The sequence below is a fragment of the Ooceraea biroi genome, chromosome 11 (assembly GCF_003672135.1).
Source record: "Ooceraea biroi isolate clonal line C1 chromosome 11, Obir_v5.4, whole genome shotgun sequence".
Taxonomy (NCBI): domain Eukaryota; kingdom Metazoa; phylum Arthropoda; class Insecta; order Hymenoptera; family Formicidae; genus Ooceraea; species Ooceraea biroi.
The window spans coordinates 7,804,129-7,823,896 of NC_039516.1; the positions used below are offsets into that span (position 1 = coordinate 7,804,129).

Consider the following 19,768-nt stretch of genomic DNA (forward strand, 5'->3'; position numbering starts at 1 on the left):
CAAACCTTTTATGCATATTTACCAAAACTTGATTAACATAACGCGATCGAGATAGGTATGCATCTGCTCGTATGCGCGATGCTATCTAGAAATATTTTAAATAAAACCCAAAACGATCGAATTATTCATGATCAGAGCAATGTCACGAGTTTTACTGCGATTAGCCGTTCGCGAAACTTCATTTGTTTATAACTTTATTATTAAAATATTATTAAAAAAAGCAATAAATTGTAAGTTGAAAAAAAGATGTGTGTGTGTGGGTGGGTGGGTGTGCGTGGGTGTGCGTAGGTGTATGTGGGTGCGTGCATGTACGTGCAAGAGACCGGCTGCTGCTGCCATCTAAGATTGAAAAAACGAACTGTACAAACGACGATAATGATAACGACGTTTCTTAAGGGGTAGCACCTATGTAAAATTTTCAAAAAATCGTTTTTTTTAAACACACTTTAAGGTCTTAAAAATGAAGTGCAAGTGGTTTTATGGCAATAAAACTTTTTTTCCCAAAGTTATAGGCTCTCGCGCCAAGCGCCTCACCACAGTGCTGCTAGAGCGCGCGGTACTTCGAAACATTTGGGTTCGTAGGGTACAAATAATTTTACCTGCAGGTATCTGTGACGATTCTAAGCTGTCGAATAAGCGTATTGATGTTGTGAGTACTCTATTTCTTTCAGATGTATTAGTATAACTCGCACTACAGCTGTTGACAAGACGCTAGTCGGACGCGCATTGAGCATCTCCTTGATTCTTATTGTATAATTTAAATACCGTTGTTTAATAATTATTTTGTAAAGTTTTGTGTAAAAGTGACAATGAGTGACAAAGGAAAGAAAGTATATACTTCAAAAAGCATCAAGCTCTCCGATCGCTCACTCAGCGATGCAGCGAAAGAGGCTCGCTCGAGCTTACAATCTGCGAGAAAAGACGAAGAGGATGAAAATCTTGCTGTTGAAGGGCAACTTTATGGTTCTGAGATCGCAGACTAAAGATAAATTCACTACAAGTAAAAACTTTCAATAGTTAATCTAAAAATATCAACATTCGAAACTTTAAACGCGTTTTTCTCAAAACAGCATTTTTAAAGTTGGCTAGCAGTAGAACTCAAACAAGTTTTAACCAATTTACTTCAAATTTTAACAGTATCTAATAAATACAATTTTCTACAGAAATACGTAGGATGTTTTTGATAAGTTAAAAATTTTTTTAGTTACAGCTGATTTTACTCGACTTTTTTTGTGAAAAAATTGATTTTTTTTAAAACTCCGCCATTTTATCAAAAATCAATATTTTCAAAAACGGCTACGTATTTCTCTAAGTATTGGAGTAAAGAAAATGAAAAAAATTGTTTTTTGTTCTAAACCAAAAATTACGGCATTTATGCTGCTAGCCGCGGACCACCTTGCCAAATCGACTGTCTCCTTCATACTGCTGCAGATCCACCATTTTGTAAAATTTAATTATGAAAAAATTATTTTTTGTACTTTTTGACATGCCTCATAAAGTTATCAAACTCATTTTTTAACAGCACGATTCAGTAAATCAAAACAATTCCTAAAAATAGACCTCTTTTTCAGCCGGTTACATAGGTGTTACCTTAAATGTAAATTTGCCAAATCAGACTTTACATTGCAATATCTCTACTCCTACGCCACCTACACGAAAACTAAAAACACTTTTATTATATAATGCAAACCCAAACTATCTATTGAGCCTATTTAGAAGTTGATCGGATCGGGTATATATCACTTGAACACAGTACAATTGGACACGTTGAAAATGGACACGACAATTTGCACACGGTTCAATTGGACACCGTTCAGTTGCGCACAGTTTCATTAGGACACAGTGGCTTTTGAACACGTAAGAAAATTCGTATCGGTCAGTTGGACACCGTTCACTTGGACACTGTTCACTTGGACACCGTTTACTTGGACACCGTTCAATTGTGCACCGTTCGTTTGGACACAGAAAGATGCGTACCGTTCACTTGGACACCGTTCACTTGCGCACCGTTCAGTTGGACACCGTTCACTTGGACACCGTTCAATTGCGCACCGTTCAGTTGGACACTGTTCAGTTGGACACCGTTCATTTAGACACGAATAGATATATACTATTTATTAGGATGCTTAGAATATATGTACCGCGTATGTTTAAATATGGTACATATATAAAAAATTAATAATATTAAAGTAAGAAAGTTTACACTGGGAAAGTATATGCTTGGGTGGAAGAGCACGAGGAGACGGGCTTCGCCCGTCACCTAGTACTCTTCCACATAAAATAACTAACAAAACTTTGGGGTGACCAAAAGTACTGCGTGGAAGTTACAATATAGAACCTTGCTTTGCGTGGAACCTCGCTTCACATGAATTGAAAACCTATTTGGAATCGCACTAATTTTCATTGCAAGTACACACGCGTTCAAATTCGCGCACTTTTGTCACGAGCATGTAGCCACGGAGCATGCGCAGGTGACCACAGAAGATGCTCGTGTCGCTACATTTCGTCGGTATGACAGATATCCTAACCTGAAGAGTCACCAACTTTAACAATTAATATCTCGCTTCACGGGGCAGACCGCCAATTTTTTCTGCCAGATTCTTTCGTTTTGTGCAAAAACACGTCCAATAAGCATACATTCATTAATTTTTGAAGTGAGGCCCGTATTATATTCTAAATAATTACCTAAAATGCAATAAGTACATTGATTATATTTTTCTAAATTATTTTTATTCCTTTCCATTTGTACCATATTTAAACATACGCGGTACATATATTCTAAGCATCCTAATAAATGGTATATATCTATCCGTGTCTAAATGAACGGTGTCCATCTGAACGGTGCGCAAGTGAACAGTGTCCAAGTGAACGGTGCGAAGCTTTCTGTGTCCAAACGAACGGTGCGCAATTGAACGGTGTCCAAGTGAACGGTATCCAACTGACCGATACGATTTTTCTTACGTGTCCAAAAGCCACTGTGTCCTAATGAAACTGTGCGCAACTGAACGGTGTCCAATTGAACCGTATGCAAATTGTCGTGTCCATTTGCAACGTGTTCATTTGCAACGTGTCCAATTGTACTGTGCCCAAGTGCGGCGCTCCCGATCGGATCAGCGGTTGTTAAGATCTAATAATTTAAGGGTCTCTGAAATCGCCGCTTCGCGTAAAGATACACAGTCGGTCTCGCTTCGCGTACACTTGGTGCGAGATACTACCGTGTCTCTTGTGGCGACTCCAAGCAGTGCCACGCAAGTCACGACTAGATAGCGCGCCTCGGTAGGCATACCACCTTTACCACGAAGACTAGCCCTAGCGTTGGCCGCCTGCTTTTTAGTAGCGATTTGTAACGGACGGAAGCTTTGTAACTTTGGAGAGAGGAAAATATATTCGAGATTATTAATACGTTTCGTTCCTTCGTTGATGACCTTTGTTCCGTTGTGTCATTTCCCACACTCTTGTAGGGATTTGGTAACATTATATTTACACTTTTTGTACTACACCGTATTACACTTTCAGTTCAGTTGTCTATCTAGACTTTATATACCCCTAGCTTGTTTTAACTTCCTTGGCGCGAAGTCTCGCCTTTGTTACTCAGTTATCTTATTACTGTTTTAAAATCATTTATATCAGTTTCATCCTCCTCTCGAGGAAGGTCATAAAGCCTGCTTCTATGTTTCAATTGTTTTTTACCTGCTATCGAACTTACTACATCTCTTATAATCAACGTTTTCGTGACAGGACGAGGAAATCCAAAACGACATATACGAAGTACTTTACGTCCTACTTTTTTAGAACAAAGACAATAATCATGTTTGTGTCGTTGATGTGTATTGACTCGCCTATATAACAATGGTGAAATAATCTGATTCGGCATCCTACAGCTAACATGTTGCAAAATAAACTTGGAAATTTCTTCAGCAGAAGATTCGCCAATAATCGGCGCATTTTTAATCCAAATTAATAAACGAAAATGTTGTATACCTCTACCTTGATATTCTCTTCGCCAGAAGTAATGTGTCACTTCTCCAATAGCATGATCCTTAGAACAAATAAAATCAAGCATTCCTTGTAACTTATTGTCGAGAAATCTGGACGTCGATACAAGATCTCTAGCAACGAGTACACTAGTAGATGAGGTATCATTATTCCATCTATTAACTTCGCGGATATATTCATCTAAATCATCCCATAACCATTCAGCAGGACTCAATGTTAAAAACCATGTCGCAGGTCCATAATGTTGCGTCATACAATTTAAATCACTTCTAGGTTTACGCCAATATTGTTCCGTATTTCTTAGAGTGGAGAATATTGTACTCAGGTTTGATTCCAATAAATCTTTTTGCATTGCTTCTAGATATTCTGAAGCCGTGTAACAATCTCGTAAATTAGTTATATTCATTTTATGATAAATACCACGACTTAATTGACGAATATTTGCATTATTTAACAAAAACAATAAGTATTGTATATTTAATCTACATTGTGAATGTTTAGATATTAAACGTAATTTAATAACTTCATGATCATGAATTTTAATTTGTCTAGTTTCGTGTTGCCCATTTATACCAAAAGGAAATAAATCAGGAAAACACAATAAATCTAAATATTTTTCACGATCATTCAAGGGTAAATCTTGAATCTTTAACATTTGATATAAAGCGGTATCAGTTTTATTTGATTTTTCTTCATATAAAGGATATATTGTAAACTGCTCGTAATCATAAGAACTTTCATCGATAATCTGAGTTAACATTGCCTTATGTTGATTTACATTATTATTTTGATCTACATTATCTTCGGTCTCTTGCATTTCAATGTCTTTATTTAATAAGTTACAATCATCGAATACACACTCGTTATCATTCTCTGTTTCTTCTATATGAAATTGTACGTTATCCAATTTCTCTAAACATAATTCATTGTATCTGGGGTAATTATGTACTTTAACGGACCCAGCCCCGATGATCTTGACCTTGATATATGTTGTCAAGGTTACCCTCCTGAGTGACCTTAAAGAAGTTTTAGCCGTCGCTCGTTGTTTGTTAAAAAGTTATAAACAAAGAAATTTTAATGATTTCGCACGAATTTTTAGCTGTCCACGTGAAGCAAGGACTTGAGTTTGACATATATTATACAGGTCACCTTCTCGAATAACCCGCACTAGGTTTTAGTCGTCGATCGTTGTTTATGAAAAAGTTATTAACAAAAGAAATTTCGAAAATATAGTAGTTATTTTGAAAGAATATTGAATATTGAAAGATATAAACGACGAATATGTATATGAACGAAGAAAGGAAAGTCATTTAATGCAGTGAATTGTTAATATATAGAATAGTTTCTTTTAATATAAGTACAAAGTATTCTTCACTTTAACCAAAAGCACAAACAGTTAAATACAAAGTATTCTCTGTTTTAACTTAACCTAACCTAACCTAAGCTAAAATTCCATCAAATTACTCTTTCGTAAACGTATATGGTATCGTAAAATTATGCTTTATTCATTAAACATTTTTGTTAATAACTTTTTAATACACAACGAGCAACGGCTAAAACCTCTTCAAGGTCACTCAGGAGGGTAACCTTGACAACATATGTCAAGGTCACAGTCATCGGGGCTGGGTCCGTTAAAGTACATAATTACCCGAGTTTCTGGCAGCGACGCACAACAAAGAAAAATTAATCGATTTTTTAATAGAACATAAGTTAATACATAGTGAGGTACAAGTGTCCAAAGTGCAATAATAAAGTAAAACTTAATACAAGTAATTTCTCATTTCGCTGCCAGAAAGTATTTTACGAGAAAAATAAGCACAAAAAGTACGTCAAGAGACAATGTTCCTTCAAAGCTTCTGCAAAAGTTGATACATGGTTCGACAAATCTAAACTAAGTTTAGAAACTGTGTGCAGACTGAGTGCATATTTTATTATATTGAGGCCTCCACGACATCATTTCCTGTGCACCGAACTTCAATTATCCGAGCCTACTGTAGTAGACTGGATTTCCTTTTGCCGAGAAGTAAGTATATTTTGATAAATTAAATATATTGAATATATATTAATATGTTAAATATATGCAATTATACAAATTATTTTAAAAATGTTATAGGTTGCATCGATTGGTCCCAAAAACATTCGACCATCTTGGGAGGACCGAACACGATTGTTGAAATCGATGAAGCAAAAATCGGCAAGAGGAAATATAATCGCGGCCGGATAATTGATGGCAAATGGATCTTCGGTGGAATTGAGCGAAATACAAGGAAAATATTCCTTGTACCAATTCGCGATCGCATGGAAGAAACACTGCTGCAAGTAATCAAGCAGTGGATCCGGCCTGGGACGACAGTGATGTCAGATTGTTGGAAGTCCTATAACTGTTTAAACAGTGAAGGCTTCCAACATCTGACAGTTAATCACTCGATGAACTTTGTCGACCCAGATACTGGTAAGTACAGACTACTGTTTATTCGATATTTTAGTTATCGTAATTTATATCGTACTTATTTAATATTATTATTTTTGTCTTCTTTAGGAGCCCACACACAGATTGTGAAGCAAAGTTCTACATTGTAACTTCCACGCAGTACTTTTGGTCACCCCAAAGTTTTTTTTTTATGTGGAAGAGTACTAGGTGACGGGCGAAGCTCGTCTCCTCGTGCTCTTCCACCCAAACATATACTTTCCCAGTATAAAAACTTAATAATATTAAAGTAAGAAAGTTTATTTCCACTGCGTGGAAGTTACAATATAGAACCTTAGTTTGCGTGGAACCTCGCTTCACATGAATTGAAAACCTATTTAGAATCGTACTAATTTGCATTGGAAGTACAATTAGTACGATTCCAAATAGGTCTTCAATTCATATCCTAAAGTTAATTAAAAGTTAAAGTTGATCACTTTTCAGGTTAGGAAATCTGTCAAATACATTACTAAATATAATGACAGATTTCCTAACCTGAAAAGTGATCAACTTTAACGATTAATATCCCGCGGGGCAGAGCGACGCTTTTTTCTACCAGATTCTTTCGTTTCGTGTAGAACGTCTCGAAAGAGGATAAATATGCAGTATAACGCTCTCCCCTCCGATTTTCCTGTAATTTTGTAAATATGTGTATTGTTATGCGTAGAATATATTCTGAGAAGGAAAATCGTTGCTCAAGTCGCGTTTTTTTCTTTTTAATTTTAAAGGTTTTTAACGTCGGTAAATAGGAAAATGATAATTTAATAATAATTTATGACTGCACATGTTCATTTAGTTAAATTATTTTCTTATATAATTTTAATTATAGAAGAGAATAATTTCTCTGCTTTAATTAAAAGTAAATTATTTTCTTATATAATTTAAATTATAGCAGAGATTTACCCGAAAGAGCTTAATGAGGCCGCTAAACTCTACTTACCGGCTTACAATATCTGACCCTTACGATCCGAGGGTCCAACGGTCCGAGACCCACTGACGTGACGTCAGTGACGTCTCGGAGCGCAACATTGCTACCGCCTGGTGTCAGGAAACGGAAAGTTACGTTCGGCTATCGGCCATGTTGTCCGACGACGTCGATGTTTCTTACATGAAAATTTTCACATTTCGTACTTTGCATCGTAATATCTCCGCTCATAAAGAACGTAGAGAAAAAATAAAGACACTTTTATAATATAATTTAAACCTAAGCTATCGATTGAGCCTACTTAGAAATTGATCGGTTTAACCGTTATGGACATACAAAAATCTCGATTACTCGCAACTCGACTCGCGTAAATGATACGCATCCGGTCTCGCGCTCCGCTTATACTTGGTGCGAAACACTACCGTGTCTCTTAATTTTTGTAGTGGTCACTTTTTACTTTCCATAAGCAAGCATGACTTTTGTTGTATGGATGAAATCGGTAATTAGTTCTTTTGACCATAGTCGGATATCCATCGCAATGTAATTATGTGTAGAGACCAGCAGGAAACTAGCACGTCGTAAAGCGTGCAGTGTTAAAATCTCGTTCACCGCTCGTACTGCGGATATACTCATACAGGATTAGATATGATTAGCGATTGTCAACGCTTTCCTTTTTCCGCGCCGCCTTTACACTCTTTTTCGCGCGAAAGCTCAATCGTGCAGGAAAGAGCCTATGTATAAAGGCCGCTAATTGTGCCGATTAAGATCACTGATCGACTTACGCGCCGATAGGCACAAGAGCGTATCAACGCTGTCTCTGAGGCAGCCAAGCCACCGATAAGATCAGGATCCGCCATACTACTTTTGTACATAATAGCGTAGGGAATTGTAAATATTAGCGTAGGAAATCACTGTATTTGTTTAAATGTCATCAATAAATCGCGCAGTTATCACGAAAATACCGCCTGCTTCATTTGCCAGAGCCGACCGTCCGGATCTTGGGTTCCCACGTACTATCCTCACAAGACAGCCTCAATTTAACAGTCACAAATATCTTGCGGTTCTTCTATACTTTTTCTCTCTTTTGGACTCGCCATTCCGCACTCTATTGCTTTGAAACTAGGTCATATTAAAGACATTATCGTCATTTTTATACAATACTTAAAATTTTTTCATGAAATCTGGTTCAGTCGCTCTTAACATGTCTTTTCAGTACCCTACTCTAGTATCTTGTTGATCCTCCATCAGCGTGTGCGTACAAAACGTGTACAAATTGTCCGTTTGTCCAAATCCTTGGTCAGAATTTGATGTACAGTATTTTTAGATATGCCAGTAAGTTCCTAGATAAGTCTTGCAAATACACAATAGTCTGATAAAAGGATTTTAAGCATTTTTGACATATTTTCGGAATTTACGATTTATATTATGCAGTGATGGAGCATCTGCGATATCCTCCCTGTCATGAAATCGAGCATACCATCTAGAAACATTGGAACGATCCAAAAAGAATCATTACCAAAAAGAATTATTATATACACTTGTAAGGGATTCTCCAAAGTTTGCTTTATTCTTCGTACAATGTTCACTCGCACATCGGTGTTGACGCCATGACACTCTCGCGCGTTACATGAAATAAACTATAACTATAAAAACTATACTACAGTTCGGCCAGCCTGACTTAAGTTCGACCTCGAACTCTAAAGGTGCGATTTCATTGTGTCGCTCGTCGCTCATTTTTAGCGTCAAAACAGATCACGTGATCAAAATTGACCATTGACCATTGTCCAGCGTTAATTTTGATCACGTGATTTGTTTTGACGTTAAAACTGAGCGACGAGCGACACAATGAACATTTACCTTAATAGTAACATAAATCAAAAAATCTTGCGTGCATAGCCGAATTCAATATTATAATAACACCAAAAATACAATAGCTTCATTATCGCAATAAACATAAAAACATATTCAATCTTACACACTATAATAAACACAAATTATATCACTATTATCTAATATTGTCACAACATATGTCTATAATTTAACTTATCATTACTAAACATAGTACTATAGGCGCATGACGAATTATTCAGCCACTTTGTCAGTACACCAAGGTCGCATATTACAAGCTTCCCACGTGCCGACGTAAGATTTCTGTGAAATTTGAAAATTCTCAACATCTTGAAGTACATACCGATCATTTCTTAATTCCTTAATTACTTCATAAGATCCTTTAAACCGTGGGATTAACTTTTTCGATGCCCCTGGTGTGCTGTCAAAATTCCTTACCATCACATAATCTCCTATTTCATACGTGTACGGCTCTTTACATTTTTTATCAAAATACGCTTTATAACGTTCTTGCGACTTTACAATATTCTCTTTGGCCCTTGATCTTAATTGTTCCAGGTTGTGATTGCTGCTAGTTATTTCGCTTCGTTCTAAATACTCTGCTATTGCATCGATTGCCGCACCTCGTTGATTCACACCAAATAATAACCTACTGAGGGTTTACATTGTCGCTTTGTGAATGGTGTTATTAAGCGCGTATTCCACCTCACCTAACACCTTATACCAATATTTGCCATTTTTTATCTGATAACCTTGCCAACAGGGCCCAAAACACGATTTATTCTCTCCGCCTGCCCGTTAACTTTAGGTGATCCAGTTGCAATCTTAATATGTGTTATATTGTTGTCATTCAAGAAGTCTTCAAATTCGTTGAAAGTAAAGCTCGTACCACGATCAGAAACAATATTCGCTGGCCTGCTATAATTTTGAAAATGCTGTGTTAAACAAATTATCACTTCTTTCATCTCTGTTGTTTTTGTGGCGTACAACTTCGTAAATTTTGTAAATCCGTCCACTACCGATAAAATATACTGCTTTGCCAACCGCTGCTTATCGATCGGACCGTAATGATCAATATGATATTTACAAACGGCACCTCACCCTTCGGAATGGGGTTTAAAAACCCTTCGCCCCTCCCCGCTGAAGGAGAAAATGCGATGCACTTTAAACAGTTAGCAATGTAGGTTTTCACTTTACTACGAAGGAAACCAGTAATTTCTTGAAATGGCATCAAACGTTTTCTCCATAGCCAAATGACCCAACTCATCGTGATACTTCTGTAGAACGTGGCCCTCCATTGCTTCGGGGACATAAACAAAATGTCGGTAGCGCGTTTCCGATAGATAAGCCCGTTTCGCATTTCATAAAATTTGTCTTCAACTTTTTCCAGCTTCGCCTTCAACGCAAGAATTTTTGCATCCTTATTCTGAGCTAACAATAAATTGGATTCGAAAGAATTATCGTCTATAATCATAATATTTACAGCACGACTGAAGGCATCCACATGCTGCATTCTGTTACCCGGTCTATGTTCAAAATGCTTATCATAATTTTCTAACTCAAGGACCCATCTTGCAATTCGGGGATTCAAATCCTTCTTGTCCAACGTTAACTTAAGCGAGTTACAATCAGTTACAATTTTAAATTTTATTCTCTGTAAATCAATTCTAAAACGTCTAAGTGCATAGATGATTGCCAGCATTTCCAGTTCAAAAGAATGGTATTTACTTTCCTGTTTTGTTGTTCATTTGGAAAAATAAAACATTGGATAGAACTTCTTATCCGACTTTCTTTGGAACAATACCGCACCAAAACCCAGTTTACTGGCATCGCAGTGGAGTTCAGTTTCATCGTTCGGGTTGTAAATACTCAACACTGGTGCTGCAACCAAACTTGACTTTAATGCTTCAAACGTGCGCAATTCAAGCTCGCCAAATCTAAATTGCGCATCTTTACGTAACAAATCGTACAAGGGTTTAGCTTTAACAGAAAAGCCTCCAATAAACTTCCTAAAATAGGAACATAAGCCTAAAAAGCTTGTACTTGATGACTGTTTTGCGGTATCGGAAAATCAATGACAGCTTTAACTCTGCGATCGGTTGGTTGTATTCCTTGTTCCGAAACACAATATCCTAAATACTCGATCCGAGTTTGCAAAAGTTTGCATTTATTGATTTTAAGTTCTAAGCGGTTATCTACTAAACGTTTAAATACTTGGCGGAGCACTTCCAGATGACGTTCCAAAGTTATCGTTGCCACCAAGAAATCATCCATGTACGCAAGCAAGTCGCCAGTATCTAGAAGATCTTTAAATACAGTTCGTACAAAACGCTGAAATTTGGGCGGCGCAATCTTTAATTCAAATGGCATTTTGCAGTACTCAAACTGCCCTAACGGCGTTACAAAAGACGTATGCTGAATGGAATCATCTGCCACTGTGGTGTGATGAAATGCATCTTTTAAGTCCAAAAGACTGAAGAAATTTTTGTCACGTAAGGCGTCTATCTGATCTTCGATCAGCGGCAAGGGGTAGTTATCCCTGGCTAAAACGGTATTCAGTAGCCGAAAGTCGACACACAGTCGCAGATCACCATTCTTCTTCCTCACTAAAATGATAGGCGAAGCATATGGTGAGTCGCTGGGGCGTATGATTCCCTTTTTCAAAAGTTCATCTGAAATCACTTTTAGCTTTTGTTTCTCCGTAAATACCAATCGACGCGGCTTGGAATGAAACGGTCGGGTATCGGTAAGTGTCAACGATAGGTCCATTTTTACCGTAGGTTCGTCTGGGCGACACGGAGTTATATATTCGTTCTCAAACAACTGTAGCAATGTCGATCTTACATTAGAGTCTACCTGCGGATTAATGTTTAAATCTGCAGCCTTCAAATCGTCACAACCAAGTTCGATATTAAAAATTGCGTCAACAGCATCCGACACATCATCTGGAAGAACTAAAAATCTTAAATTAAATCGACTTAACGCATCTCGACCCAGTATTACTGACTTCTGCATTGTACTATCCGGAACTACATGTAAAACTACAGACTCTTGCGTAACGTCATTAAGACAAACCGTTGCACTTACCGTACCCTTTATAATCAAAGCGCTATTATTAATACCAAATACTTCTTATTCGGGGTCTGTTCGGTGTGAATGGCCATCATGGGGATGACACGTTCCTTAACTAAATTAATCGGGCTCCCCGTATCGAGTAAAGTATCTAACCATAAATCGCATTGTCCTTCTCCAACCCTGATTTGATAATTCGCCTTCGAAACGAACTCCTGTTCCGCTGGCTGGTTACTGATGTTGCTGATTTCGTCCCCGTTGCTCTCACTTGTCTTTGGGCAATCCTTTGACCGATGTCCTAACTCGAAGCACTTAAAGCAGGCCCCTTTTTCGCGTTTGGGTTGCGTGCAATCCGTTGCAATATGGCCCAATGTGTTGCAGTTATAACATCTGATTGTACGAGGCGTGTTGTCTTTCTTCTTAACTGTGGGATCGTCCGACTGGGTGCCTTCAATTTTCACCTTGGTGAGGTAGATTGTAGTGCACCCTTCACCGGCGCCTTCTTTTTCGATCGTAAACTGACGTCTTGGAATGCGTCTAAAATGGATGTTGTAGCCTGGAATTTCTGAATCCTCGCCTGATTCCTCAATTGCTCATCCGGGATCCCATCGATTACATATTCTAACATTTCCTCGTCATCGATGCGGAGAGTACTAGCCAGCACAAACTTCTCGTGAAAATACTCGGCAAAGATTTCTTCTGCTTCCAAGATCTTTCCTCAAATTTCTTGCGGAGGGACAGTCTGGTGGGACGGCGACTGAATATTGCAGCAAGTTGCAGTAATAAATCCTTTATGCTCATAGTGATATGCTCTGATTTTGATTGGAACCACTGAAGCGCTCTCCTCTTCAATTTCGCACTCAACAATAATCGCGCGAAAGCATCGTCCAGCTGATACGCAGTGCATAGAAGCTGAAACTGCTCTTACCACGTCACAAAATCGACATTGTTTCCATCAAATTCACTAAACAGCTCCTTCAATGCAGTGATATTGATTTGTCTACTGGATGGTTGCCTGCTCTCGTGTGTCCGAAAATCCTGGCGTAAAAGCTCATTTTCTCGCCTAGCTAACTCGAGCTCCCTGGACAAGAGATCGCGTTCCCTGCGAAGAATGTCAAACTCTCTCGTCTCATTGCCACGCATAATCGGATTTGTACTCGGTCTGTCTAGAACCAAATTTGCTTCCCTGCCGTTTTCTTCGTATGCTGCTTCCTCGGTGCTATGGGATGGTCCGTACTGGATATCTGCTGCTTCCTCTATCCACTGCCCTGCTGGGTCGTAGTCCAAGAGACGTTTGATCAAATCCGATTTTGTTCCTTGAGTCGATAACTCCTTCTGCCGCAACATCTCCTTAAGCGTTGCAACCGTAAATTGATTCGGATTTATTAGGCTGTTGTCTCCGTTGCATTCCCGACATCCGCTAGCACCGGTTTCCATTTCCTTATTAGGTTATGTCACGAATTTACTGTAGCCTGACAGCGTACCACTCGCCAGAGATTTGTAACCGCACTGATTTGTGCACCGCGCTCGGATAAAATACACTCCGAAGACCCGCCCGCACGTACGCACTCTCTCGCTTATTTTTCGCGCCACCTTGCGACGCGGTATCACTGTCTCTCGCGTATATCTCGCGCCTGCACACACACGCACGCCCCTACAGTCTCGCGCATCTTCCTGAGGACCCTAGTCACCACAGGCACCCTCACGCAATTTCAGGGCCACTACACGGACCTGCAGTCCACGATGGTTTCCGAAAATGTCGCTTACCGGAAGTTCGGAAAACCGATTGTCTTCGTGTGCGTCCACACCTATACACACACGTCTTCTCACACAGGCACACCTTCCCGGAACCGCGTTGCCTGATGCGTTCTCTGCTCGTTCTCGTCAGCCACACACCGATTTGGCCAACCGATGGACGACACCGACAAACGAAATCGTCGGATACGCGTATCGCTTGCAGGAGCACTCTGCGACCGCACTATGAACCTTCCGACTCACAGGCGAACCCCAGCTGAGTCCCAGCTGCCTGGCTGACTCCTGGCCGAATGTCGAGCTCGATCCCAGCTCGATCCCACTTCTGAGATTGTAAGGGATTCTCCAAAGTTGTTCTTCGTACAATGTTCACTCGCACATCGGTGTCGACGCCATGACACACTCGCGCTCCTGGCGCCCTCTCTCCACTCTCGCGCGTTACATGAAATAAACTATAACTATAAAAACTATACTACACACTTTTCATCATTTCACATGTTTTGCCAGTTGTTTTACCCAGTTTAAAACAAAATTTATTATTGGCTCTTTATTGATTATTCCATAATATTTTTTGACGAATGTCAATGAAGTGCTGTCACATTTAACGTCAAAATTAATAGTGTGGATGTATTAATGTGCCTTGTAATGTTTGATTGTCGTAGCTAAAATGTCAATTTTTGTAACGCAATCGCTTATTAAAAGTTGGTGCTATAGAAAAAACTTTTTTTGAAATCAGTCGCATCAAAACTTGAAAACACCATGTATATATGTCATAGTTTTGAATTTCTTTTAGTAATTATAAAACGCACGCAAGTACAACATGGACGTACTACAATATTTAAATATTTAAACATTTAAAAATGTCCAAACCAAACATTAGAAATTGTTATTGCTGAATGTATTATACGTTGAGTGTTACCTGAAGCCATAGTAATTACATCTACCACAACTGGTTCCACGTTTTCACCATCCGTGGCAATTATTTCCATGGAATGCTTCTCGATTGTTACCTCAATAAAGCAAACTGTACTAGATGCGTCAATCATACGAAATCTATATCTTTTCCCACTTTTAACTATAAACATTGAAAGTGGGACGTTTGTACTTACTCCAGTTGCAGGATCCTAGTCAATTTTGAACATAAGAAACACAAGAAATAAATTAAAAGTCTAACATAAAGTTTCGTAAAGTTACTGTATTTAAAAATTTTAAAGTTCAACTTTGTTGAAATATGAGATATATTTATATATAGCGTTGTAAACGTTTTAAAGAACTTAATTAAAAGTAAATTGTAACTAATTTACATTTCATATTTCAAATTATTTGGTATAAATAATAACAGAATAAATTATAAAAATTTTAAAAAGAACACAACTGTTTGAATTTAGGAAAACTAGTTAGATACAAATAAATTGACCATAATTATAAAAATCGACTTTCATTTAAGTGATCGACCTGGTAATATAATGGTTGATTACAGACACAACATTTCACCATACATTTTCTAGTTTTTTTTTAAAAAATGAAAGTCGATTTAAATAAATACTGGCGAAGATAAAGAATTATACTGTCATAATTATAAACTTTACGATAATGTTCAAAATTATTATATTTGCATTTTTTGGCCAATTTACAATAATTCTTTTGTAATTCTGTTTTGAAAATTTTTTGTATGTATTTATAATAAGTTTTTAATAAATAATTTAATTAATTAATAATTCTGCAAATTATGATTTTCATATTTTTAAAAACGTTTAGATTAATAATCACACTAAAATCAAAGTCATTCTTTTTAAATGTTTATAAATAATTATGACATATTTCGATAAAATATTTTCGTCAAAAAAGACACAAATAAAGTCAAATACATTTGTTTATAGCATTCTTTTCTTGTTGAAATTAATACAAATTTGGATGTATAATGTCATTGTATGGATTAGATTTTGAAACTATCGTTTTATGTTCCGTCATGTTATCTATCATTTTATTATTTGGCAAATGCAGCGCAATAAGTGCTGTCTTATTACTCACATTAACAAGCAAAGACTCTATAATATTTGTCTTTGATTTTAATTAGCTTTGGATTTGGATTAATTATATTGCAATCTAGAGTAAAATAAGGGAAAAAGAGAAGAGAAAAAAGACCCATTTTTTAAAGTATGAGTGTCGAGTTGTGATTGACATTTAAAAAATGTCGTGTACGAGCGCGAATCCACTACTCGAGAAGACATGATTCAGAGAATTGAAACTGCTTGTACAACATACCACGGGCTATATTACTAGAAACTGTTAGCCGTTGAGCAAAGAATCGTATTTATGTTTTCAAGAAAATGGAAACGTCTTTGAACATCTTTTGTAATATGTTTATAAAAAGTCGTGAAAGGCAAGGGGACTCATGCTAATCAAGCACCCCGAATAGTGAGAAGTAAGGGGATTGTGAGTGTTACGTCCAAGAGACTCCACAGTTCCTTGCTCCCAAAAGAAATAACACATTTAGGGGGAAAATGTAATAGTTGAACGAATCACTTTACACGCTGCGATAAGTGCGACTGCGCGGGTACAGGGGCCATGTGGTCTCAGTAAAATATGTCTTAAGGTGATGGACGAAACTTCTTCAAAAAAGGGGGGCAAGAGACTTGGCGCCTGTACCCAGCCGAAGCATTCAATAGACGAAACATATCTGGATATACGGAAAAAATCAAGTGACCAAGATCGCTCCAGACCTGGGAAAAGTTGAGGCGGCACTTGAAAAATGTCATCTGTTGGAGGGCAATAAATTAATTTACCGATCTCTAATACCAAGAATTCGAGCACACATGGCCACTCGCGAACCAGTTACTCGATATAAAATAAATCCAGACTAACGAAACTAACGCCTGGATTGTCATATTCAGGGGTGAGAGGGTGGTTTGTCACAAGTGCCGCACTTAATTTCCCGAAAACGATTATCATAAAACTGTCCGCCGAGAGCATGATAATTACTAAAGCGACAACGACGCTGGTTCATGAAAAAACAGTTCATAGAATTAGAATAACCCTTCCCTAAGCCTTCTAGCTCTATATAAAGGGAACAATCCGCCCCAGAGCTCTCTTCTTGACCCAGCATTCTGCAATTACGCACGAAGTTTTCGTTTCCGTTCACGGAACGCCGCGATAGACTAAAACTTAGAGTCAGTGACACCGATCCGAAGAACCTCTGGACGGGTTGGCTCCCTGGGCAGAGGTGACCACTCGAAAACCCACATTTGAAGATTTTTCAGCATCGAAGAAAGTAAGTGAAACCGGCACACTGGTTTCTCTCTCTCTCCCTCTCCCTCCCTCCCTCCCGCTCTCTCTCTCTCTCTCTCTCTCTCGAGTGATGAAAGGACGTGTCAAATCGTGTTCTACTATAAGGTGCAAATTGAATGGTAAAAACTGTTCAGAAAATGGAATAAACTTCACCATCTGAGTATTGTGTGAGGGGAATTCCAGGGGAGTGTACTTTGTGGTGGAGGACAATTATATTGAGTGTAATCTGTCAGTGAGGATTCGGAAGTAATTGGACGGCAAAGGATCGCCATTAATCACAGGTGAATCAGCGTTATTGAAATCAGTGACGTCTGATTGTGTGGCAGAACCAAGTACGGCAGTGTTGATAAGTTGGGAATCATCGTTATCAATGAGAATAATTAAAGATGGATGTAAAGATAGTAGGACCAATTGTATGTCGGCAATGCAGGAAAGAAATCAAAACGGAATCTATAAAATGTATACCATGTGAGAAGCTGTTCCATCCAGGATATGTGAAACTTCACAAAATTTATAATTCGAATAATGAATTAATTCCCTGTAAAGGGAAAACGGAATCAATTTTAAAATTAAATCCGAATGAGAGCACTGGAACTGGAGAGAGTAGTAAAGAGAAAAAGTTGTCTACTATAGAAGACAGTAGAAAATCTGAAAGTACTATGGATAGGAAATTAGATACAATATATAAGATTTTGAAAGAGTTGAAGGATGAAGTAGTAGGAAAAGATCTAATTAAACAGATAATAACAGAAGCAATTGATGAAGAAATGAATAGAATAAGACAAGAAATGCAAAACTGGAAAGAAGCTGAACTTGAACAACTTATAGGTAAGGTAATAAGGAATGAAATCAAGAAAATGACTGAAACAATGCCACTGATGAGACCAAATATTATGGAAGCAGGGAAGAAAAACAGTTATAGTGAAGCTGTGATGAACAAGCGGGAATCAGTAATCATCATCAAATCACGTGAAGAGAATGCTAACTCTAGCGATGATACAAAGAGAGACATAAAAAGTAAAATTGATATCTCCAAATTGGGAGTAGGAATTACAAAAATGAAGAAAGTAAATAAAGGAGCCGTAGTTGTAGGATGCGAAAATAAAACGCAAGCAGAAATATTGAAGAAGAAAGTAGCAAACGATCTAGGTACAAAATATGTAATACAAACTCCGATGAAGAAAAAGTTAAAAATAAAAATATTTTATGTGGACAAAGAAGATAGCGAAAATGAACAAAAATTTTGGCAAAAAATAGAAGAGCAAAATGGATTCAGGACGGATAGTATTAAAGGAAAGATCGTGCATATATCAGGGAATGAAAGATCCCAAAGATTAACGATTATAGTGGAGGTGGATGCTGAGACACATAAAATAATGCTAGAAGAGGAGAAAGTGAAAATAGGATGGAATAGATGCAAAGTGCAGGACTATATAGGGATTTTAAGATGCTTTAAGTGTTCATGTTATAAAAGAGAACTAGAAAAACAAAGAAGTAAAATAAATGGTAGTTTATAGCACATAGTAAAATCACAAAAAGGAAAAGGCAGAATGATTTGTTTAAAAGTTCAAGGATTTATAAAACATAAAGACGAAATAGAAAATGTATTGTTAGAAAAATGTAGACCATGCGTACTGGGATTTACTCAGACACATGTAACACATATGGTGGAAGACCATGAACTACAGATTAATGGATATATATGTGTGAGAGTTAATTCGGAATCGAGTAGAACGGGTGGTGTATTGTTGTATATAGATAGAAAAATCAAATTTGAGATCATGGCCAAGGAAGTACGTGAAAGAAATTGGTGGTCAGCCAAAGTTAAAATTAGTGATAAGAATTTCAATGGAATATTGATGTTAATTTATCATTCACCTAGTGGTAGAGATTCTACTTTTTGGATTTTTTAGAGGAATCATGTAATAATGATATGTTGAATGGTAATGTTATAATAATGGGAGACTTTAATATTGATATGAAAGTTAATAATTATTATCAAACTAAATTAATAAGAATAATGAATTCAGTTGGTTTTAAACAAATGGTAAATGAACCTACGAGAATAGTAGATACACATGAGTCGGTTATTGATTTGATTTTTACCAATCACGAAATAGAAGTATCAGTAAAACATGAACCAAAAATAACGGACCATTCAATAGTTGAGGTGTATTGGAATGTAAATGCGCAAGTTAATGAGAATAGAGTAATTGTTTGTAGAGACTATAAAAGAATTGATGTAGATAAATTTATGAGATTAATTGATAATAATTTAAATGCTATAGAAGGTGATAATGTTAATGAGTTGGCAAATTTAACTGTAAATTTGGTTATAAAATGTCTAGATGAAGTGGCTCCAAGAAAGGAAATTATGTTACAAAATAAATGGCAAGGAAAACAGTGGTTTTCAAGAAAAC

The 19,768-nt window shown here is 37.3% G+C and overlaps 1 protein-coding gene across 1 annotated transcript in view; it reads right to left on the bottom strand.

Annotated features, from left to right (window-relative positions):
- The window catches only part of LOC105283087 (laccase-2), a 138,832-nt gene that overhangs the window by 69,924 nt on the left and 49,140 nt on the right, over nucleotides 1-19,768 (bottom strand). Inside the window, exon 2 of the mRNA XM_026973590.1 lies at nucleotides 14,980-15,184. Within this exon, the coding sequence (XP_026829391.1) occupies nucleotides 14,980-15,184 (205 nt within the window). The remainder of the gene's footprint in view (nucleotides 1-14,979; nucleotides 15,185-19,768) is intronic.